Source organism: Aspergillus homomorphus (assembly GCF_003184865.1).
Source record: "Aspergillus homomorphus CBS 101889 unplaced genomic scaffold BO97scaffold_6, whole genome shotgun sequence".
In the NCBI taxonomy this organism is placed as follows: Eukaryota; Fungi; Ascomycota; class Eurotiomycetes; order Eurotiales; family Aspergillaceae; genus Aspergillus; species Aspergillus homomorphus.
Window position 1 is genome coordinate 195,918 of NW_020291892.1, and position 19,768 is coordinate 215,685.

Genomic DNA, 19,768 nt, shown 5'->3' on the forward strand with positions numbered 1-19,768 from the left:
CCGGAGGAGGCCTGTCATCGCAGCTGACTCACGGGCGACCAGAGCAAAGTGTACAACCAACTTCCGGCGCCCCACAGTAACCCTGTGTGATGTACTCAATTGCGACCTAAAGTTATATTTCTGCGGTTTTACATCAAAATGGCTTTCAAGTGTCTGACTATTGTCATCAAACTAGGTGTGGAGTACACAATGCTTGACTACGACCAGAAACTAACGTTACGCTAGGAACCAGTTCCATAGTAGACGAGAACACCCATGAACCTATACTATCTATCCTCACGCTCATAGTTGAGACGGTTGCTAAGCTTCGCAAACAAGGCCACAATGTTGTTCTTGTTTCTTCAGGCGCTGTCGGTGTGGGGTTGCGGAGAATGGATGTGGAAGAGAGACCCAAGCATTTACCTCGCATACAGGTACAAAATACAAAAACAATTTGTCAGACATCAGATCCGCGAATACTGACCATTGAAATCCAGGCATTAGCGGCAGTTGGCCAGTGTAGACTCATGAGCCTCTGGGACGGGTTGTTTGCGCATCTGCGTCTCCCAGTAGCACAAATACTGTTGACTAGGAACGATATTGCAGACGTAAGCATCCTCGTCGACTGGCACCAATATGCGCCCCCCTAACACACCGCTAGAGGACGCAATATATCAATGCCCAAAATACATTTTCGCAATTATTTGACATGGGCGTAATCCCGATTGTCAATGAAAATGACACTTTGGCTGTTTCCGTACGTCGAACCTTCGTCCACGCCTCTTGTCGCAGATCATCACACTAATCCTGTAAGGAAATCAAATTTGGTGACAACGATACACTTTCGGCGATCACAGCTGCCATGGTCAAGGCAGACTACCTCTTTTTGATGACCGATGTCGATTGTCTTTACACTGCCAATCCCCGTACTAACCCTGACGCGCGCCCAATCGAAGTTGTCACAGATATCTCTACATTGGAAGCGGACGTCTCGTCAGCTGGATCATCTCTAGGGACTGGTGGTATGAGTACAAAGATCGTCGCTGCAAAGCTAGGAACTAGCGCCGGCGTAATGACCATCATCACCAAAAGTTCGAAGCCGGGAAACGTCCATGATATAGTCAACTATCTCCAGCTGAGCCAGAAGGCTACTGCAACAGATGCAGAGCTTGAATCGTCTGAGAGCTCCGAGGTCCCAACACGCATCTCGCAGACTCTGCCCCCATTACATACACGCTTTGTTCCGTCTGAAAATCCAATCCAGTCCAGGTCATTTTGGCTACTTCACGGAATGAAGCCTCGAGGCACAGTTTACTTAGATCACGGTGCATACAGCGCTCTCCAGAAAAAGGCCGGTCTTCTTCCTGCCGGCGTCCTGGGGGTCGAAGGTCATTTCTCCCAACAAGAAGTAGTACGACTAGTTGTAACTGGGAAAGTTTCGCCCGATTCGCTCGATGGTGATTTCCTTCAACATGGGAAAGAGCCTAAGGAGGTTGGGCGTGCCCTAGTCAACTATGGGAGCATGGAGATTGAGCGCATCAAGGGCCACAGAAGCACCCAAATACAAGCTCTACTTGGTTATGCTGATAGTGAATATGTGGCACTTCGGGAAAATATTGCTTTTCTGCAGATAGATGACACTTCACGTCGATAAACTCCACCAAATCTGCATGGCTTTGCGTGGACGATGGTTCATTCGAGCCTCAATCACGCGTGTGCTTGGGCCTGTCTGAAGGATCACCACCAGGGTCTAAGAATCATGTTCGTTCGTCCTTATTCGCTACAGCCTGGGACTTCGCACCCCCAATGCTTATACCACTCTGCAGATCATAATGATCATAGGAGTGGGACGAGACGCGCTTTGTGCTGGACTAGAAACATGCCACGACCTTCCATGCTCACTTGAATTTACAGTATAATGCTGCTGTGCTAGACATAGAGCACACAAATATGGGAAAGAACCATATATAGTTCGTCAGAAACCTGTTTGATAGGGCGTTGTACCATACATTATAGTCAAGGAACGATAAAACTGTATAAAAGTACAACATTCATTGGCCCGGCTCTCGATTGAGAAATAAGAAAAGGAAGGTTGGCAATGTGCTACTGAGATAGTACCAATGTTGCCATGAGGCTCCGGGCCTAATCCTTCCATCTTTCCAAGTATCGCTTCATTTGTGCGTCGTGCAGATGCGGTGCGGGCGAGGCCTGTCCAAGTCACCATCAACTCAATAATCAAGCCCGTCACCTATGCTAAGGTATCGGCGGGAGAAAAGCATCGAGGTGAAACATACCGTATTTTCAATACTAACGACAGAGTATGTCACAGATGCGGCGATGGTTATTTCAACCGTTGCCGGGGGAAGATACGTTGTGGCAATGGTATATGCGCTTGCTGGAAACTGGGGGGTTGGCGACCTGGCTGGAATCGTGCTTGCAGGCTTCTTGGCCATTGGTGCATATCTGGTTGGACCAGTCTGCAACTGATATGGTACTGTAAAGGCCTCTCCATCAACTTGTCTCTTCCGTAGCTCCACTGGCTCGATCAAATCACCATCAGAAATTGCGAAGTCATCTATTGTAGGAGACGGCCCTTGCGAGACAGATGTTGAGTTAGGGCCGGCCATGTTAGTTATGGTAAAATCCTTAGAAAAGTTGATGACCGAGGCATCCGGGCCCCAAGAGATCATTTTCAGAAAGCTATCGGTGACGCCACTGTTAGCGATGGGCTTGGTGCCAGACTGCCACCGCAAATGCACCCTGGCAGAGTCCCCTTACTATGTATCTGTAGTATTGCCGCTTATGCTGGGATCCAGCTTGAAAGATATCGAGTTACCTCTTGCAAACACAGTATCTTTCGAAAGCAGAACTGCAACCTCCTGTCGCACTCTCAGTGATCAGTAGACGTCCGACAAATAGATCAATGATACTTGGTCTAGGCGGGAGCCCCACATGTGTTCCCGCTAACTCCCCGCCGACGCAGAGATAAAGATCATAATGTATGAGTTCAGAGATATGGGGAAGCCTGCCCGATTCTCTCCACTGGGCCGTGAGGACATCCCCAGTTCGCAAAATGGCGCTGGGTGATGGAAACACAAATTCGACATCGGCGAGGGCTTGGGGAAGCAGTGCAAAGAGAAACAGAATTGAGTGTGTGACTTTCATGGTGTAGCGAGAGACGAATGGGAAAAGAATAACCTGAGAGGTTCAGGTACCAGAAAGAAAGACAGAACAAAGAGTGATGCGAAGTACGTGGATGGCCTGGAGAAAGTCAAGTGGGACAGAATAAGAAAGGAATGAAGTAGAGTTGTTGACGCCCTTCCGTTACCCCTGCGATCCGATGGTATGCAGGTCTTCTCTTACGCTGCACTGGCACCACTCCACTCCACTCCACCGCAGGACTGCGAGGAACGCGCGCCTAAAAGGGATCAGGACACAACGAGTGACTCTCCAGGCTGTCAAACTTATACCTTGAGAAGTCTGCCAGGCGATCCCGGCAGTCACTGCAGGCGGTCAAGCGGCCTAAATACCTACGAAAAGACTTAAACTAGTTTGTATTAGTGACCTGCTTACAGACTCGTGCGCCCAACAGAACGGGTCAACTATTTGGTCGGTCACTGACTATATACTCGTACTTTTTATTCCTGATCTGCTACCACACCACTTACTAACTGCTCCGTACGAAGTACACCGTACGTTACAGTCACTTAGCGCGTATGGCTGGTTGAGGCTAAGGTTGAAGGCGGTTTAGCGTCAGCCATGAGTGTCCCACCTCCGGTCGAGTTAATCTTATCCATCTAGCTACGTATATTAATTGCCTCCTCGTGTTCTCTGGGCTTCTCATCTTGTTTGCTTTCAACCACAACTCCGTCATTACTGTCCTCCATTCTGTGCCTGTGCCATCTTGCGGTCTACAACTTATCCCACGAGCGCGTCTAACCACGATGCGGTTGCAAGGGGATTGGGCCTCATTGGAAGCCATAGCCACTAGCCTGCTCGAGGGCAGCCCTCTCGCGATTGCTGTCACGGTTTTCATCGCCTTTGGACTTCCCGTTCTATTGCATCTCTTTTTTTACCGAACGGTGGCTTCTCCACCTTCTAGCAATTTTTTGCTTTTGGGTCCGAATGGGGCTGGAAAGACCGCTCTCCTGACTCTGGTCTGACTCCCCAACCTCTCCCCGCAGAAGGCTCTTCCGCCCTCCACGTATAGCTGACAGACCTCTCATGAGTAACAGCTTGAAGCAAAGTCGTCACACACTACGCGTAAAGATACTCGAGTCACGCATACGTCACAAATATCCACCGCGGCGACAATCAGCCTCCCCGCCTCGGTGCCAACTGCATCAAATCGCTATAGGTCGTTGAATGACACTTCGTTAAAGGATGTTGCCAAAAATCCAGTCAAATACCGGTTGTGGGATACTCCTGGTCATGGCAAACTACGAGCATCTCAAGGTATCTCGCGGTTGCTTTCCATGTCAACGTCAAAGGAAGCGAAGTCGAAGTTGCGTGGTGTCCTGTACATGGTCGACACCGCAGTACTCGCCGACCCGGAGAATCTACGAGATGCGGCCAATTACTTATACGATGTGCTTCTGATTCTCCAGAAACGTGCTCTGAGTAGGGGAAAGAAAGTGGCATTTGAGATTCCTGTGCTTGTGGCTGCCAACAAGCAAGACCTTTTCACGGCCTTGCCGCCCGGGTCCGTGCGGGAAAGGTTGGAAGATGAGATTAATAGAGTCCGGAACTCTCGAAGCAAAAGCCTCCTGGATGCTAGTCTTGATTCTGAGAACGTCGATGGCGATGACGATATTCTCGGCGGCAGCGATCACCACGGTAAATTCTCATTCCAGGCTTTCAAGGACGATGTCGGTATAGTAGTAGACGTCGGAGGAGGAGCAGTTATGGGTGATGGAGAGAGAAACCTTGGATCTGGGGTCCGCAAGTGGGAGGAATGGATCGGCCAGTGTCTGTAGGGCATACAATTCCAGATTTGCAGAGTGCGCCGTTGCCCGTGGGCTGGTATAGGACCCCAGGGTTTTATATGTCGCCCTGTATATTCTCAAGATATTGTGCAACAAGGCGTGAGAAACGAAATATCCTTGGTGATCATTCACCTCTGCACTGTACACTCATGGCATTTTCTCCACGATGGGCATCAAACAACATTGACATGTGAAGTACTGGAAAGGGTCGAGAGCACTTTTGAGAAGACCCAATGTCAAAACAAAATCAGATAATAGAGCATTCATTTCTGGACCGCGACCTGTTATGCCCCTTGTCTTGCCCCTTGTCTTGCCAATTACAATCTGAGTATCCTGTTGCTTCGGCGTCGGGCGCAGCAGCTGTCTGCGGTGCTGGTTGCTGCACAAGCTTGGCAATGAGAATGTACTGTGTATTGGCCCCGGAGAGGTCCCGCCGACTTCGATTGCGGCCAGATAAATAATCAATGCAACCAACATCATCCTCGAGGCTATGTTCTCTGACGGAGGCTCGCCCAGTGATCCTACACACATTGCAGCGGCAAAACCTCATCCCAACCTTTAGAGAAGATAGATTGAACCGAGTCCATAATTCAAGGTCTTTGTGATTGATCGCCAGTAAAGGAAGAGCTCTTTCAAGATGTCTCACAGCCGTTACAGATTACGATGTTCCGTCGTCATGTACTAACAACAATGAGCCGGTGATCTCAGCTGACTGGTTTCACGTTGCCGAAAGATCACAGTACATTCAGCCCTCTCCTATGCCCACTTGGCCCCCCTTATCGAAAGGCGGTTTTCGAGTGGTGGCACTGTTGACCAGCGCCCGAGTTCACATGTGAACACACCTGGCATCACCAAGCTTGAGACCCTACATGTATCCAATTATTTTCCTGATGTGAGTGAGGCCTGACGATAAGCATATTGCAGTGGCCGATGATGTTCAGCAGCCCCAGACGCCAGGTAAAAAAGATAAAAATAAACCAAATAGAGTGACCCATTCCACCAAAAAAGAAGAGAAAAAAAAAAAAAAAAACAACCATTGCTAGACGGTGAATTGGGTGCCATTACTGAGGCCCTTGGGTGCTGTTCTCATTGTGACGGAGCATCCAGCTTAACAGGTCGACTTTCGTGGCAACGGCTACTGGCTTCATTGCTCCGTTTTCGTCTCTCTCAGTGACGACCGCTGCGCTGTTCCATTCCAGGAATCTATTCAGGACACTGAGGGGAGTTTCCATGGTGATCTCAACAAATTTCCGGCTTGTGACCTGGGTTTTTTGCTGCTCGTTTTGCGGGCTTGCCAATCCGATATCTCTGGGGTCCGTGACAACTTCAGGGATTTTACCGAAATCAAACATGACATCCGCAACAGGACTCTTCCCTGTCGCACGTCCGTGGGTAAGCCGACTCAGGATGTTCCCTAGGGTAAGCAGTCCAACAAGCTTTTTCCCAGAGGCTGCCAAGACCGGGAGTTGATCAAATCCTCTGTCGCGCATCATTTCGATGGCGGTTTCGCATGGAATATTCGACCGGACCGTGGTAATCGGTTTAAGTCTCAGAGCTTTGACCTTTGAGCCAGAAAATGCGTCCTGTTGTCCTTGAGGGTTCAGCGTTGGAGGCATGGACGCTACATCAGCGACGACCGGGGCGGTCAACAGAAGCCCATTCGCAGCAAGCCAGTCATCATCCGCAAACTGAGATCAGTCAGAACCTTAGTCACCTCAGATATTGTAGGAGACCTGTGACAAACCTTGGTAAGATAGCTTCTAATGCTGTCCGGTAATATTACAACAACCACGTCGTCCTTGGTGAATCTTTGATCTTTGGCGGCCTGGGCCAAAGCCGCAATGGCACTTCCACTGCTTCCACCGACCAAAAGCCCTTCCTCTGCAATTAGGCGGCGAGCATACTGAAATGACTCCTTATCGGCGGTCTTGTACCACTTGTCAACGAGCTGCTGATCCAGTACTTCGGGGATGAAGTCGTATCCAATCCCCTCCACCTTGTAGGGCTCATTTAGATGCTCCTGGTTCAATGTTGCGGGAAGAGCCAGGATTGATCCATGGGGGTCGGCAGCTATGACTTGAACACGGGAATTATGTTTCTTAAGGCCCCGAGCTAGACCGGTGATGGTTCCGCCGGTTCCTGCACCAGCAATGATTGCCGAAATTTGTCCCTGCGTTTGGGCCCATATCTCCTCGGCTGTGCCCAGCTCATGAGCCAATGGGTTGTTCTCATTGCCGTACTGATCCAGGATATGGGCATTCGGAAGTTCCTTTTCGAGACGCTTTGCAACCCCAATGTGGGACTCAGGAGAATCGAATGCAGCTTCGTTGGGTGTACGAATGATGGTGGCATTCAAGGCTCGTAATACGGCGACCTTTTCAGCAGACATCTTCTCGGGAAGGGTGATGATTGTCTTGTAGCCTAATGCAAGCGAGAGATGGGGTTAGATATCGACTACCGGAGAGAAGTGATCAACTAATCTGGGCGAGACGACTCACCTTTGACAGCGGCGACAAGAGCAAGACCAATACCACTAAGCGTCAATTTGGGAATTTAGTTCATATTTTCTGGATGGAGCATAGTCAAAGCCTCAAGCGGACGTACGTGTTCCCACTGGTAGGCTCAATCAAGGTATCACCAGGCTTAATGCGCCCCGATCGTTCGGCCTCTTCAATCATGCGCAAAGCAATCCTATCCTTCACGCTGCCCCCCGCATTGAAGCATTCCAATTTCGCATACACCGCGGCCTCGATGCCCAAGCTGCGCGGTATCCTGTTCAACCGTACCAAAGGCGTGTTGCCGATGTGCTGAGTGATCGTCTCGAGGGCCACTGGAGGGGCGGTGGAGGCGGTTGTAGAGGACATGATAAGTGGTGGGCGTCCGAGCAGTTGGGGAATGACAGGGAAATGGCGTTTCGAAGGTATTTCCCAACTAGCCTCTGTGGTAGTTCTAAGTACACCGCAGGTAAAGATAGCGAGGGGGGGGGAAGAGGTGTTATAGTGAGGGGATGAGAAAAACTAGATAAAAAATCTCGTAATCCACCCATTTCCTCCCCTCCCCTCGCCCGACGGTAGCCGTTAACTGGGCCGGATCATGCCTGCAAGACGTTCGTCTCTCGGGAGTGGCTCAACTGACCACCAATCGAAACTATAGTGACATCCATGGTAAATGATATGGTAGTAATGTAAAATCAAAATCAGCTAGATAAAAGGTACAGAATAGAAGTCATAGAGTTTCTGCGTCGCTTCGGCCCAGGGCCTCGCGCGCATCCGAGCCCCCGCCAAAGCCTGTATCGTATGCGTGTATCTACAGTACATACTGTACACAAGTTGTTGTACTGTACTTGGTACTTACTAGTAGTATCATGGATATTATCGAATCATTCCCAGCATGCCGTCCGCCCTCCCGGAGAATGAATTGCCCTTGAACTTTTCTACTTGCCTCCTGGTCCCTCATAATAGTCCAGACTCAGCTTCAAGGTTCTTCACCGTCTGGCCGGATAAGTCGAGAGTCTGGACAATTGAGCATCAGGCCTAGTCTACTGTGGCTGTGTTCAGCTTGGCGGGGGCGCCACTGAGCTTCCACTATTTGACATCATCGATGCTCATACGCTGGCCAAGGCTTCACAGTGTCTTCCATGGCCCCAGTTGGTCCCCGTCTAGGCAAGGTCTGGGTATCAACTTGGAACTTGGTGGAACCTTGACCCTAGGTACTACGGGAAGTACAGTACTGTACTGTACATATGCTTAGCGATAGTACTGTACTTAGTATTCGTACTATACCACCCACGAGAAGGGAGGGTATCTACACACGTAGCATAGTCAAGCCAATTTACACACTGATTGTACTGTTTGCTGCTGACCATTCATTGCTGGAGCATCAAGTTCGCTTCAGCCTCTGTCAGGACCCTCGGGGAAAAGCAAAACAATATCTAGTATTGTGTGTGGTATAATCACCGGTGCTGGATGGACTACAAAGTACAGAGTAGTATGTGATCATCTACTACCTACTCCGTAGTAAGTTAGTGACTGGAAGTACTAAGTATGATCTCAAACCCAAGAACGGCCTAGCATGGAATTAGACCCCCATGCGATAACCATTCGCCGCCAACTCATTTGCCAAGACTCGTGTTTTGTTCTTAGGTCTCGAATCTTCATATCCCCATACCTATATGAGCGCACCTCTTGCCCATCATGCATAATCTCGGAGGGTTGCCTGTGCATTTTGCCAGATATATATCTTCCCCTGAGCCGTTTCTTTCTCCCCCTACACCATGTCAGCTTTTGCCCATCAGCAGTAAGACGTGCGGGCCCAGCCTCTCTCTATCTTGCGACCCTCCTCCCAAGCAACCTACAACACTCGAAAATAGATTACTTTCACTACGCAGTCGGTGAAGATCAAGCCAAAGTGTTCACTTACACGGTCCTCCCGGATTTCGTGAAATACAAGCAATATGAGCCGGCGTGTCCACTCCGGCCGACAGGCTGGCTCTGAAAAAGCTCTCGGGGTTTTATCGCGAGACCCTACACAAGCTGTTGATGGACCGCAAGGCAATGATACACTGCTTCCTACGCACAGTGGACAAGACCGCAAGCGACATTATGGACTGTTTCGTATTGATACTGCTGGAGAGAGCGGCCGAACGGGTATTCACCCTGTTCACTTTATACGGGTCTGTTTTCGGAGCACCTGTACGTTATCCATGCTGGTCAATGTTCTTTGGCCCTTTGTTCCCGCTGCTGTTGCCATCCACTTTGCTCGGCCTGATCTTCATGTTTGGGTCTTCGCCCTCAATTATATCGCTATGGTTCCATCCGCGAATCTGCTTGGGTTCGCCGGAGGAGAGCTTGCGAAGAAGCTTCCCAAAGTCCTTGGCGTTCTCTTAGAGACAACACTAAGCTCTGTGGTTGAAATTGTTCTCTTCATGGTCTTGATTCATAACGACAAGAATGGCGACCTCATCCCAGTCATCCAGGCTGCAATTCTGGGCTCCGTGCTGGCAAATCTGTTACTCTGCCTTGGGCTTTGTTTCTTCTTTGGTGGCATCGGGCGGGAAGAGCAGTCATTCCATGAAGCCGTGAGCGAAGTAGGCTCCGGGCTGTTGCTGGTTGCGGGTTTCGGACTGCTGATCCCCAGTGCCTTCTACTCCACCTTGAGTAGCAGTTCAACGCATACACAAATCACCCCGGAAGTGCTGAATCAATCTACTTTAGTCATCAGTCGAGCTACTGCAGTAATCCTCCTAGTCGCCTTCCTGATGTAGGTGGTCGTCTCCACGGCAGCATTCGCGTCTAGAGTCTTTTGCTGACTGGTTCAGGTATCTATTTTATAATCTTCATAGTCACCACAGTATCTTCGACGAAGTCCTCGAATTTGACGAGCATCAGGATGAGGACCGAGAAAAAGAATTGAAGCGCGCAAAGCTCACCTTACTAGAATGCTTCATCGCCATTGCAGCATCTCTCGCTTTTGTTTGCATGGCGGCGGTTTTCTTGGTGGAGGAGATCGAGCACATTGTTGAGAGAGGAGTGTCCGACAATTTTGTCGGGTTGATCCTTGTGCCTTTGGTCGAGAAAGCGGCAGAGCATCTGACTGCAATTGATGAAGCCTGGTAGGTGTACTTCCTGCGACGGCTCCCGACTATGCATTGCAAAAGCCCCTTCGTCTGCTCGCTGTGCTGACTCCGTATATAGGGATAACCAGATCAACTTCGCCCTTTTCCACTGCCTTGGGCCATCAATTCAGACGGCGTTATTGAATGCGCCTCTGGCAGTGATTGTGGGATGGGGTCTTGGAAAAGACTTGGGCTTGAACTTTGAGATCTTCATGATTGTCTTGGTAGTGTTGTCCATTCTGGTTGTTGGCAACTTCCTCCGCGACGGCAAGTCTAATTACCTCGAAGGGGGCCTGTGCGTGTTGGTGTATGTGATCATAGCCGTGAGCACATGGTATTATCCCAAGATTGAGACACAAGGCGAGTCAGAGGCATGATAGGTCTGCTAGAAAAGCATCTCGGGTTCTGTCCATATTTGATGTAATTTTCCATAACAGCCGAGCTCATTAGTGATTGGCCTATGCAACTAATTGCTCTTGTTAGAAGATGCTTTGCGAGCCAAAATATGTCCAAACATAATTTGAGTAGGGGTCGTTCTCCCCGGGCCGGCAATATGTTGACCTATCTAGCCTGTAGGCCAATGATGTTGTGGGAGAACGGGGAGTCCGGCGGAACTTCCGTAGTTTGACTGCCGAGGCTGACTGGTGGATTTCCAGGCGACCGCCGAAGTGTGTTCCAAGGAAGGCCAGCATATCGATAAACGAACTAGTCAATTCAATGGAGCAAGCATATATCATCATTAATGAATCCAAGGAACGCAAGATCCCGATCAGTCGGAATAAGGTCCTGTCAGCCTTGACCAGTGAAGCAGGCGCTACAGCTCACGCCAACTGGGTGTCGGAGCATGTCATACCCGACTTGCTATTATCGCAGGAAGAGTTTACATTGTATTCAACACATCCCTCCACTTATGACCGATGCTCAATAATCATTGACTTTTGCTCTTATCTGAGCTTGCAGGTACTCCGCCCTCGAGGACTCAGACGACTTGAGCAACCTCCTCAGCAGTCGAATTACGCGCGCAACGCGACCGTTATCTGACGAAGAACTTCGGCACTCAATTAATTTACTCAACGCTTCCACGGTCGCGATACGACGACAAACTGCCATAGTCTCTTCACAATCACAATTTATAAGTATACAACTCCAGCGGAAGGAAGAACGGGAGTTTGAGCTTGAGAGAGATGCGGATAGGTTACGTGCGCAAGTTCTATCAGGGAGACAGACCGCTTCAGTCGCAGTAAGTCACTGGGGCAGTCGAAGAAAATACGAGAAAGCCGCTCATAATTCGTTCAGTCTGATGAGATGTCTCGTGAATTAGAACTCAACGTCAGATTGGAGTTGGAGAAGGTAGCCACGGAAGGGAGAGGCTTACTCTCGTCTCTGACTACTCGATTAAAAGCCGATGATGGACAACTCGCATGCCTTGAGAGATTTGGGCACGGCCTTCAGTACGCGGGGGATGATGCTTTTATCTCCAAGCGGGCCATAGAACTGGGTATACATCATGCTCAGTATGTCGCTGGAGAGATACGGTATCGGCTTGACCGCTTGTACTTGGAAAGTGTGCAGACGGATCATGCCACCATACAAACGGGCGAAACACGAGCCGAGTCAGCATTGGGTGCTCTGGAAGAAGAACTGGAGTCGTTGTATCCCGAGATCGAAATTCTAGCAGAAATGTCCACTAAAAAGCAACTCGTGGAGCCCATACTGCATGGGATCCAGGAACAGCACGGGGCGCTCCGCACGGCCGCTCATCAGAAACTGCACCATGTATGTCACATTCTATAACATACTGGGCGCAAATGCTGATCTCTTCATAGCTTGGAGACATAGTCTCGAAGATGGCATCGTCCACGAGAGAGATCGCCATGGGCTTACAGGATCAGGATTCGTCCTGTGGGGCACTGGAAGCCTTCACTGCTGCATACAGAACTGAAACGAGTGATCTGCTTTCGGCTTCGTCTGCTGAGAAGCGGAAAATGGCGAGGATTCAAGCCCCACAGGAAGCATTTCTACACGCCCCTTCAGCAAGTTGTACTGCTCCGCTCTTCGGACTCCAAGCTTTCACAGGGCTTCAACGCAGAGTAGGCTTGATCTTGGACAATTTATCATCTAAAGGAATAGGTGGGCCCTTGGAATACTTGCAGGCAAGGAGATGCAGTTTGGTAGATTCTTTACACGGTTACAGCTTAGCTGCAGATTCACCGTTAGACGCTGATTTGTTCGCCACAGATTGGGCAATCCAATCTCTTCTGCCTCGACTCCAGACCAATTCAGAACCTAAGGCCTCATTAACGAGTGTCAACAGCGAGAACAGGATTGCTGAACTTGAGTCTGTATTGCAATATATTGAGGAAGAGCTAGAGAGACTGGAGCCTGGTGTGCTTTATAGACCCGATTCGTTTCCGGCAAGTTTCTTGAAGAGATGGAACGGACAGACGTCGAATTTCTAGGACTAGACCGAGTTCGTGGAAAGATTATAAAAAGTCCCGGACTTGTGCATATACAAATTTGGTCTTCATGATCCACGAGTGACTGGATTTCCAAGCTAATGATATGATGACGTCCACAGAGCCTTTATGGCTCTATTTGCAGATTGTCTTGGACAATGCTTGGCTAGATATAATAACATAAATTCTATAATTCATTGGCGAGACAGGGTAGTCAAGGCTGTAATTCAAGATTGTTCTAACGGACTCTTTCTGCGGGTCTAGCGCAAATCGAACCGACATTCTTGGACATTCTTTGACAATAAAGTGTTTGGCAAGATCGGGTTGGGTGTACACAACCGGGCGAACTAATGTCCGGTCCATTGCATCTTCAGCACGTCTCTCCTAAATTGCCATTTGTGTTTGAGACGAGCAGACTGGTGTCCAGATGTGTCTTGTCCCTACATATTTATCCAAGCTGCTGTCTTATCAATCTGCCGCGACGTCCTATACTTGGTGAGTTGACTGTTGCACCGATTGATCAGAAGTTGACCGAGGTATCGACCGCTCCTGCAGCAGTTAGCCTATTCTCTCCCATAACCAGCTATCTGAAAGGCTCGTCTTTACACGCACCATCGGACCTTTCTTCCCTCCAATCCCGACGTATGCATGACCCAGCAGACAATTGATGTGGATTCAATCGTATATTCACACGCCGGGATCAGACATACCATGCTATCCGTATCTGAAAGGTTGATCTTCGCCTGTAGGTCCAAGGCCGCTCTACATACTGCCGCACTTATCTCTGTCTTTGTACGCAGAACCCCACAATGAGCCGTTATAGTGGTGAACGTGAAGGGGCTCAACAGTTACTTCCTGTTACAACCCCAGCAAAAGATTCCGATCAAATTGGTTCACAGTCTGGGACTGAAGATGACTCGAAGGCTTGGCTTGTCGCCGATGTTTTCCAAATCTCTCCGCGCACCGCGCTGAGGTTATTATGCTCCAGCATCGAAATCCTTGTAAAAGCATCCACGGAAGATTTACAATACACCAAAATAACCGCAGCCCCTACCGGTATCCAGAACCCTGGTGACCACATCTCCAGTGGCGAGAGCACACCCATCAGCGCCTCAGAGTTGCATTGCTTTCCAGCAAGCTACGATAGTTTAAGACACGACCTTATTCAACAAAGCGTGCTGTCGAAGAGATTCCTTTCAAAACGGGTACCCCCGATCACGCTGAGCGAGTACCTACTGCGTCTCCACCAATATTGTCCCATGTCCACGGGCGTTTATCTGGCTGCGAGCATGTATATCACCAAAATGGTTACTACTGAGAGAGTGATACAAGTCAATGGAAGGAATATGCACCGTCTAGTTCTCGCAGGGCTTCGAGTTGCAATGAAAACGCTGGAGGACCTAAGCTATCCGCATAGTCGGGTAGCCAGAGTCGGCGGTGTGACCGAACGTGAGCTTTCAAAACTAGAAGTCAGTTTCTGTTTTTTGGCAGATTTCGATTTACGAGTTGATGCCCAGATGCTTTTTGAGCAGGCAAGGCTGCTTCAAGCAAGATTGGATCATACTAGCAGCATGTCTACCGAAGCAGTTGAGGACTGTTCACATCAAGAGTGAGAGCATGTTGACTACTTCCCTGACCTTGTTCTATACTCCGCTGCTTGTATAGAAGCGACATGCGCCTGCTTGCTCAGCATCTTTTAGGATGTGTGATTTTTTTGCATATTTCTTGAAGTGATGCCTAGTGAGATTGGACTGGGATGCTTCTTGGTCGGTAACCAAACTCACCGTTTAATGGGTATAAAGTGGCGGTGCTAAACCACTGACGCATGAATTTAAGTGAGAGCAGGCATGGGAAAAGGAAAAAAATTTCTTGTCATAATGCGGCTGCCTAGCTGCCTAGCTGGCAAACTACTTTATCGAAGCTGAGCAATTTGTGGCAGAGGATCTGGGGATGGCGAGATAGTATATATACTATTTGCGTTTGGCAATATCCTATTTCTTTTCTTTTTTGGCTTCCTTAGTTTAGCCACAAAGGCGCTGGATTTTTTTGTATTTTTTTTTTTTGTTTGTTTGGTTCTCTTCACTTATAAATATCTTTTTTTTTCTTTCTTTTTTTCTTACCGCAATGTGCTCGGATGTTCAATAGCGGAAAGATGTGAACTTCACTGGGCAATTATCCACTAGGTAGTTGCGGTAGTCAACCTGGTCAATTTAGGGACACATTATTAATGCCCGTGTGGCTGAGTGCCATCCCCATAGATAGCCGCAGGCCTCCAGGCCCCCAGGCAGCCGTTCAGCCCAGCCCCAGCCCCGAATGCGCATCTTACCAAATCCAAGTCTCCCTCTTCGTCGACTCTGCCATACAACAAAACAGTCAGTGTTCTCCGTCCAGGTTATTCTGAACCCCCGTTCGCCCGGTGACTATTTTCCCGCATCATTATCTTTTTTTTTTAAAGGCAGTTATAACGAACAGGTGGCACGTTTGGGCCATAAGCCTTCTTCTTCGCCGTCGATCTTTCAGCATCTTGGATCTCGCAATGATTCTTTAGATGTGTCAAGGCTACTTTCCCAACTAGTCAACTGCCAAACGATTCCACCGATTTTACTCCCTGCGTCCCCGAAACTGCTCTGCCAGCCTTCCTCTCCTCCCGCCGACATACGTCCATATCTCACCCTCGCCACAACTGCGCTACATGCGAAATGTCGTCAGGGACTTCCTCGACCGGTCCGCAGAACAGCACCAATTCTGCAGGTCTGGGACTTAGTCCACCGGCCATGCCAAGCAGCAAGAGCAGTACTAGTCCTCCAAAACTGGTTCAGCAGGATGCGACCGTCGAACTTCAAAGCATGAAGACCGAGCGTAGCAATGTCAAGGGCGCCATTCGACTCGGCGAGGACATTATGCAGATTGCTCGCATAGGAGAAATTCCAGTCATGCAGAAATTATTTGACGAGAAAAATTTCTCGGCCAACTACAAAGATGAAGAAGGCATTACCCCATTACATGTATGTTCTATGTGACTTGTAAGATCTGAGAGCCTATGTCCTGGTTTATGCTTTCCCCATTGCTTGCCCTCTTATGTCGCGGATTGCTGACTGATGGTTGTGGCCTCGTGATTCAGTGGGCTGCTATCAATAATCAATATGCCATGTGCAAGTTCTTGCTGGATGCTGGTGCCGATGTGAATGCCAAAGGAGGAGAGTCAGTAGCCACTCCGGCGATGTGGGCGGCGCAACGCTGTCACTACTATATCGTGCACCTTCTACTACAGCGCGGCGCAGATCCTCTTCTTACCGATGTCCAAGGCTACAATATTCTACATCTTGCCACGATTGATGGAAATGCATTTCTTCTCGTGCTTCTTCTACATCAAGAAATACCGGTGGATGTCCCCGACCAACAAGGTCACACAGGCCTCATGTGGGCGGCGTATAAAGGATACCCTGCGTGTGTGGATATATATTTGCGCTGGGGCGCAAACGCCAATGCTGTTGATGACGGCGGACTTACCCCTCTGCATTGGGCTCTGGTCAAGGGCTCTCTGCCCTGTGTCCATAAGCTCATAGAGTATGGTGCCGATAGGTTCGCAAAGACCCGGGATGGTAAAACGCCAGTCACCGTAGCGAGCGAGATGAATTCGACGCGGGTATGGTATCGCGCTTTGGATGAATGTGGCTTCGATTTCGACGGGAACACGAAGATGCTGCCTATGGGCCTGACGCCCTGGGTGCGGAGTAAGAATGCCATGTCGAAGTTCTTCTTTCTGTGGCCTTTCTTTATGATCTTCGTCGCTGTCTGGATACTCAGCAATTTGGTTGTATTTCTTGCTGTTCCCCTAATGCTGCTTACGGTTTATGCAATGCAATGGATGGCTCAAAAGGTTGCTAATCAAGGCCCCTCGGAGTACCGAATTCTTCAAAAGACGGTACGTATCGATTGTCCCCAGGTCTTGTCCTGTGTCAGCGCTCATCCTGAAATAAGCCATACCTGTCTGGGGTTTTTGCAGGTTCTCTTTTCTGGGTCGGCTTTAGATACGCCTTTTATTTGCTACCTGGTGAGAATCCTCAATTTTCTCTACTTTCTTCGCCTTCTCTATACCTGAGGCAGGATCTGGGTAATGAGCCGATTGGAAATCGTTCAACTAACCCTTTCGTGTGCGCTTAGTGACGTATTCTTTGTCACCGTTTTCGAACATCTCCTTTACTGTGTTCTTTTCTCTGACAGCATTTTTCTATTTCTGCGCGATGCTCGGAGATCCGGGCTTCGTCCCAAAAATGGGCAGTCGGAATCAGCAACGAGCCGTAGTCACCGAACTCTTCGAGCTGTGGAAATTCGATGAAGAGAACTTTTGTGTTTCATGTATGATTCGGAAGCCATTACGAAGCAAGCATTGCAAGCGCTGTGGACGATGCGTCGCAAAGCATGATCAGTGAGATCCCCGCCAAGCGTTCGTTGGGAATGCACTAACCTCTGACAGTCATTGCCCCTGGATCGACAATTGTGTTGGAGCGAACAACTTGCGTCACTTTGTCTCGTATATCATCTGCTTGGAAATTGGCATCATCTTATTCTTACGCCTGACATTTACATGTGCGTTGCCCATCTCTCATATTACAGGTTCAAAGCGGATGCCCAAAAGGAGCGTGATTCGGCTGACAGATCTCAAGATATCAACGCTCTGCCGGCTCCCGTGAATCCCAAATGCAACGTCATCAATGACAAACTCTGTGATCTCGTACTCCGTGACACGTTCACTCTAGTACTTGATATATGGGTTGTCATTCAGCTTGTCTGGATAACCATGCTTTGTGCCGTTCAGCTTGTTCAGATCTCCCGAAACCAGACGACTTACGAGAACATGCGTGGTCATTCGATTGACCGGAGTTATCCAAGCTCACGAGCATTTGCCTCAGCTTTGACTGCAGGTACAACCTCATTAGATGCAGCTGGCCTCTCGCCGGCCGGCCAAGGTCCCAACCCGGCTTTGGCGCAGAATGCTTCTCACCGACACCAGAGGAATGGCTGCCTGCAACAATGGTCCTCTCTATTAGGGATCGATACATTTTTCGCAACGGCTCGAGACGGATTGCGGGATGGCCCACGTGCCGCTCGGCCTAAAAATCCGTTTTCACGCGGCATCGTCACCAATTGTCAAGATTTCTGGTGCGATCCGGCTCCCTACTTTGGACGACGAGAGCCAGGTTCTGGTATGCTCGGTGGTGAAATTGTCAACTATAACCGGATGTATGAGGCCCCAATGCGGATGCACAGTGGCGGGGCGTATCGCAGCGTGGCCGACAATGATCTGGAGCAAAATGCCTAGATGACTTCGCACCTCCCCTATTACTTAGCGATATAAGCCTGGCCTAAAACCAGACACTGTGACATCTTTTCGGGAGGGGAGGAAGGGCGTAAATCAACTGGCACGAATTGTGTATCAGGATATGCCTGTGCGATTTGGTCGCGTGTGGCACTTGTTCCCTGGTGGCAAGTGTTCACCACAATCTTCATGTATTATGCTTGCACATAAATGATATATTATAGTAATTTCTATCCATTCATTCATGCCAGTAACACACGAACTTCATCGGATGTATCTGAGCTAGCGGGCGCCGCCGCTATCTGCATATGAAGTGCTGGGAACTATCATAGCCGCGCCTATAGAGTTCCTGCTTAGAAGTGATTGCGGTGGCATATACTGGTAGAAAATGTTGAAGTGGTAAAGTGACTGTCAATTTGGCAGCCATGGATAGCAAAATGCTCCAAAGGCAGCGGGGTGTGTTCGTGTTGACCAATTTGCAAACCCCTGTTGCTGGCAGAACTCTTGCTGACAACTCACTGTCAGATTTGGTTTTAATGTCGTGATGAGAAGCCAGAAGCGCACCAAGAGAAAATAAGCTTGGGGGCGAGAGATACAGTGGAAGCTGCAAAGACCCGCCGAAGACAACCCCCAGCATGTAACGATTGTTGTGCTGTATGTTTCTTGTATATACGGTGTCCGTACAGAGCATACCAAATATACCGTCCATTGACTGGTACCGAACCTGGAATCAGAGAGCCGAAAAATCCGATGTCGCAGAAAACACAAACCCCCTTGGCGCCCAAAGGGGGCTCACGCTAAGATCTTATCTCGGCAGGCAACCACCATCACCACCATGAAGAAAGAATCGACATGCTCTGGTCGTTAGCTTGCACATCGCACTTTCCTTGCCATTCTAGTTCTCTCCTCTTAGGTTTCTCTCTTCGCTTCCCTCGGTTTCCTCAATTGGGGTAGCACTTACCTTCGAAGACTTTGTCGGGTCTTTAGACCTCTTCCGGGTAAATCAAGAACAAGCCCGACAATGGCCGCAGTCTCTCGTAATAATAAACGGAAACCAATCATGTGGAGAATCTGAATGCGTCTCCGTTTCTGTGTAGCCCAACATTTCCTGTTCAAACGGTTTTCACCATCGACCTTCGGCTGGAGCTTGGGGCTTGGAAGCTTTGATTGGACGGGTGTCAGAAATGAACGGGCAATGTTCTCCCCGCCCGAGGTCTCTAGGTCGCGACTTACATGGTCTTCGCGATGGGCTAACGATGAGTGGGCTTGTCTGTTTTGTCTTGTGTTGATTCGGCTGATCTGATATGGATCTTTGAGGGGAGGGGGATACTGATTGATTAGGGCAAATCATGTTATAAACCCCATGCAACGTGTAAGACAGACATTTGATATGCAGTGTATACCTAGATGAAAC

At 49.2% G+C, this 19,768-nt stretch overlaps 9 protein-coding genes across 9 annotated transcripts; 6 read left to right on the forward strand and 3 right to left on the reverse strand.

Annotated features, from left to right (window-relative positions):
• The first annotated feature begins 27 nt into the window (after nt 1-27).
• Nucleotides 28-2,004, forward strand: BO97DRAFT_363612 (glutamate 5-kinase). The gene is made up of 5 exons (XM_025692510.1): nt 28-175; nt 226-413; nt 477-587; nt 641-736; nt 794-2,004. Exons 1-5 carry the CDS (start codon nt 139-141, stop codon nt 1,631-1,633), a joined length of 1,272 nt encoding a protein of 423 aa, XP_025554184.1. The 5' UTR covers nt 28-138; the 3' UTR covers nt 1,634-2,004.
• On the reverse strand, nt 1,956-3,500 carry BO97DRAFT_385205 (putative beta-1,6-glucan biosynthesis protein (Knh1)). The gene is made up of 4 exons (XM_025693456.1): nt 2,932-3,500; nt 2,758-2,858; nt 2,274-2,679; nt 1,956-2,187 (listed from the first exon to the last, which is right to left on the reverse strand). The coding sequence occupies exons 1-4, from the start codon at nt 3,142-3,144 to the stop codon at nt 2,122-2,124; spliced, it is 786 nt and encodes a 261-aa protein (XP_025554185.1). The 5' UTR covers nt 3,145-3,500; the 3' UTR covers nt 1,956-2,121.
• A 287-nt stretch (nt 3,501-3,787) lies between these two features.
• BO97DRAFT_403665 (signal recognition particle receptor subunit beta) lies at nt 3,788-5,226 on the forward strand. Its single transcript, XM_025694790.1, has 2 exons — nt 3,788-4,136; nt 4,215-5,226. The coding sequence occupies exons 1-2, from the start codon at nt 3,924-3,926 to the stop codon at nt 4,953-4,955; spliced, it is 954 nt and encodes a 317-aa protein (XP_025554186.1). The 5' UTR covers nt 3,788-3,923; the 3' UTR covers nt 4,956-5,226.
• On the reverse strand, nt 5,034-5,760 carry BO97DRAFT_236370 (uncharacterized protein). Its single transcript, XM_025690745.1, has one exon. The coding sequence runs from the start codon at nt 5,493-5,495 to the stop codon at nt 5,112-5,114; it is 384 nt and encodes a 127-aa protein (XP_025554187.1). The 5' UTR covers nt 5,496-5,760; the 3' UTR covers nt 5,034-5,111.
• Nucleotides 5,761-5,955: 195 nt separating this feature from the next.
• BO97DRAFT_363619 (cystathionine beta-synthase CYS4) lies at nt 5,956-7,828 on the reverse strand (the record flags this gene model as incomplete). Its single annotated transcript, XM_025692511.1, has 4 exons — nt 5,956-6,652; nt 6,709-7,385; nt 7,463-7,497; nt 7,569-7,828. The coding sequence occupies 4 exons, from the start codon at nt 7,826-7,828 to the stop codon at nt 6,026-6,028; spliced, it is 1,599 nt and encodes a 532-aa protein (XP_025554188.1). The 3' UTR covers nt 5,956-6,025.
• A 1,296-nt stretch (nt 7,829-9,124) lies between these two features.
• On the forward strand, nt 9,125-10,982 carry BO97DRAFT_385212 (hydrogen/calcium exchanger domain-containing protein). Its single transcript, XM_025693457.1, has 3 exons — nt 9,125-10,223; nt 10,282-10,575; nt 10,658-10,982. The coding sequence occupies exons 1-3, from the start codon at nt 9,418-9,420 to the stop codon at nt 10,953-10,955; spliced, it is 1,398 nt and encodes a 465-aa protein (XP_025554189.1). The 5' UTR covers nt 9,125-9,417; the 3' UTR covers nt 10,956-10,982.
• A 281-nt stretch (nt 10,983-11,263) lies between these two features.
• BO97DRAFT_385215 (uncharacterized protein) lies at nt 11,264-13,129 on the forward strand. Its single transcript, XM_025693458.1, has 4 exons — nt 11,264-11,465; nt 11,539-11,818; nt 11,875-12,354; nt 12,405-13,129. Exons 1-4 carry the CDS (start codon nt 11,296-11,298, stop codon nt 13,035-13,037), a joined length of 1,563 nt encoding a protein of 520 aa, XP_025554190.1. The 5' UTR covers nt 11,264-11,295; the 3' UTR covers nt 13,038-13,129.
• A 314-nt stretch (nt 13,130-13,443) lies between these two features.
• Nucleotides 13,444-14,881, forward strand: BO97DRAFT_403668 (putative cyclin-dependent protein kinase complex component; the record flags this gene model as incomplete). The annotated part of the gene is made up of 2 exons (XM_025694791.1): nt 13,444-13,529; nt 13,590-14,881. A coding segment is annotated over exon 2 (701 nt), but the record flags the coding sequence as incomplete, so codon positions are not given.
• Nucleotides 14,882-15,984: 1,103 nt separating this feature from the next.
• On the forward strand, nt 15,985-18,614 carry BO97DRAFT_236668 (palmitoyltransferase akr1). The gene is made up of 6 exons (XM_025690747.1): nt 15,985-16,057; nt 16,156-16,959; nt 17,016-17,088; nt 17,199-17,463; nt 17,512-17,624; nt 17,702-18,614. The coding sequence occupies exons 2-6, from the start codon at nt 16,183-16,185 to the stop codon at nt 18,355-18,357; spliced, it is 1,884 nt and encodes a 627-aa protein (XP_025554192.1). The 5' UTR covers nt 15,985-16,057; nt 16,156-16,182; the 3' UTR covers nt 18,358-18,614.
• The last annotated feature ends 1,154 nt before the right edge of the window (nt 18,615-19,768 follow it).

Excerpts from the sequence above, each read along its gene's own strand:
- BO97DRAFT_403665 (XM_025694790.1), top strand. The coding sequence starts at position 3,924 with ATGCGGTTGCAAGGGGATTGGGCCTCATTGGAAGCCATAGCCACTAGC. Across the intron at positions 4,137-4,214 it reads AGACCGCTCTCCTGACTCTG|CTTGAAGCAAAGTCGTCACA; the intron begins GTCTGACTCCCC and ends CATGAGTAACAG.
- BO97DRAFT_385212 (XM_025693457.1), top strand. The coding sequence starts at position 9,418 with ATGAGCCGGCGTGTCCACTCCGGCCGACAGGCTGGCTCTGAAAAAGCT. Across the intron at positions 10,224-10,281 it reads CTCCTAGTCGCCTTCCTGAT|GTATCTATTTTATAATCTTC; the intron begins GTAGGTGGTCGT and ends TGACTGGTTCAG. Across the intron at positions 10,576-10,657 it reads ACTGCAATTGATGAAGCCTG|GGATAACCAGATCAACTTCG; the intron begins GTAGGTGTACTT and ends CTCCGTATATAG.
- BO97DRAFT_385215 (XM_025693458.1), top strand. The coding sequence starts at position 11,296 with ATGGAGCAAGCATATATCATCATTAATGAATCCAAGGAACGCAAGATC. Across the intron at positions 11,819-11,874 it reads GACAGACCGCTTCAGTCGCA|TCTGATGAGATGTCTCGTGA; the intron begins GTAAGTCACTGG and ends TAATTCGTTCAG. Across the intron at positions 12,355-12,404 it reads CTCATCAGAAACTGCACCAT|CTTGGAGACATAGTCTCGAA; the intron begins GTATGTCACATT and ends ATCTCTTCATAG.
- BO97DRAFT_236370 (XM_025690745.1), bottom strand. The coding sequence starts at position 5,495 with ATGTGTGTAGGATCACTGGGCGAGCCTCCGTCAGAGAACATAGCCTCG.
- BO97DRAFT_385205 (XM_025693456.1), bottom strand. The coding sequence starts at position 3,144 with ATGAAAGTCACACACTCAATTCTGTTTCTCTTTGCACTGCTTCCCCAA. Across the intron at positions 2,859-2,931 it reads GGGAGTTAGCGGGAACACAT|GAGGTTGCAGTTCTGCTTTC; the intron begins GTGGGGCTCCCG and ends AGAGTGCGACAG. Across the intron at positions 2,188-2,273 it reads TCGTTAGTATTGAAAATACG|GCCTCGCCCGCACCGCATCT; the intron begins GTATGTTTCACC and ends TGACTTGGACAG.
- BO97DRAFT_236668 (XM_025690747.1), top strand. The coding sequence starts at position 16,183 with ATGTGCAAGTTCTTGCTGGATGCTGGTGCCGATGTGAATGCCAAAGGA. Across the intron at positions 16,960-17,015 it reads ACCGAATTCTTCAAAAGACG|CCATACCTGTCTGGGGTTTT; the intron begins GTACGTATCGAT and ends TCCTGAAATAAG. Across the intron at positions 17,625-17,701 it reads CTTACGCCTGACATTTACAT|ATATCAACGCTCTGCCGGCT; the intron begins GTGCGTTGCCCA and ends ACAGATCTCAAG.
- BO97DRAFT_363612 (XM_025692510.1), top strand. The coding sequence starts at position 139 with ATGGCTTTCAAGTGTCTGACTATTGTCATCAAACTAG. Across the intron at positions 414-476 it reads AGCATTTACCTCGCATACAG|GCATTAGCGGCAGTTGGCCA; the intron begins GTACAAAATACA and ends ATTGAAATCCAG. Across the intron at positions 737-793 it reads ATGACACTTTGGCTGTTTCC|GAAATCAAATTTGGTGACAA; the intron begins GTACGTCGAACC and ends TAATCCTGTAAG.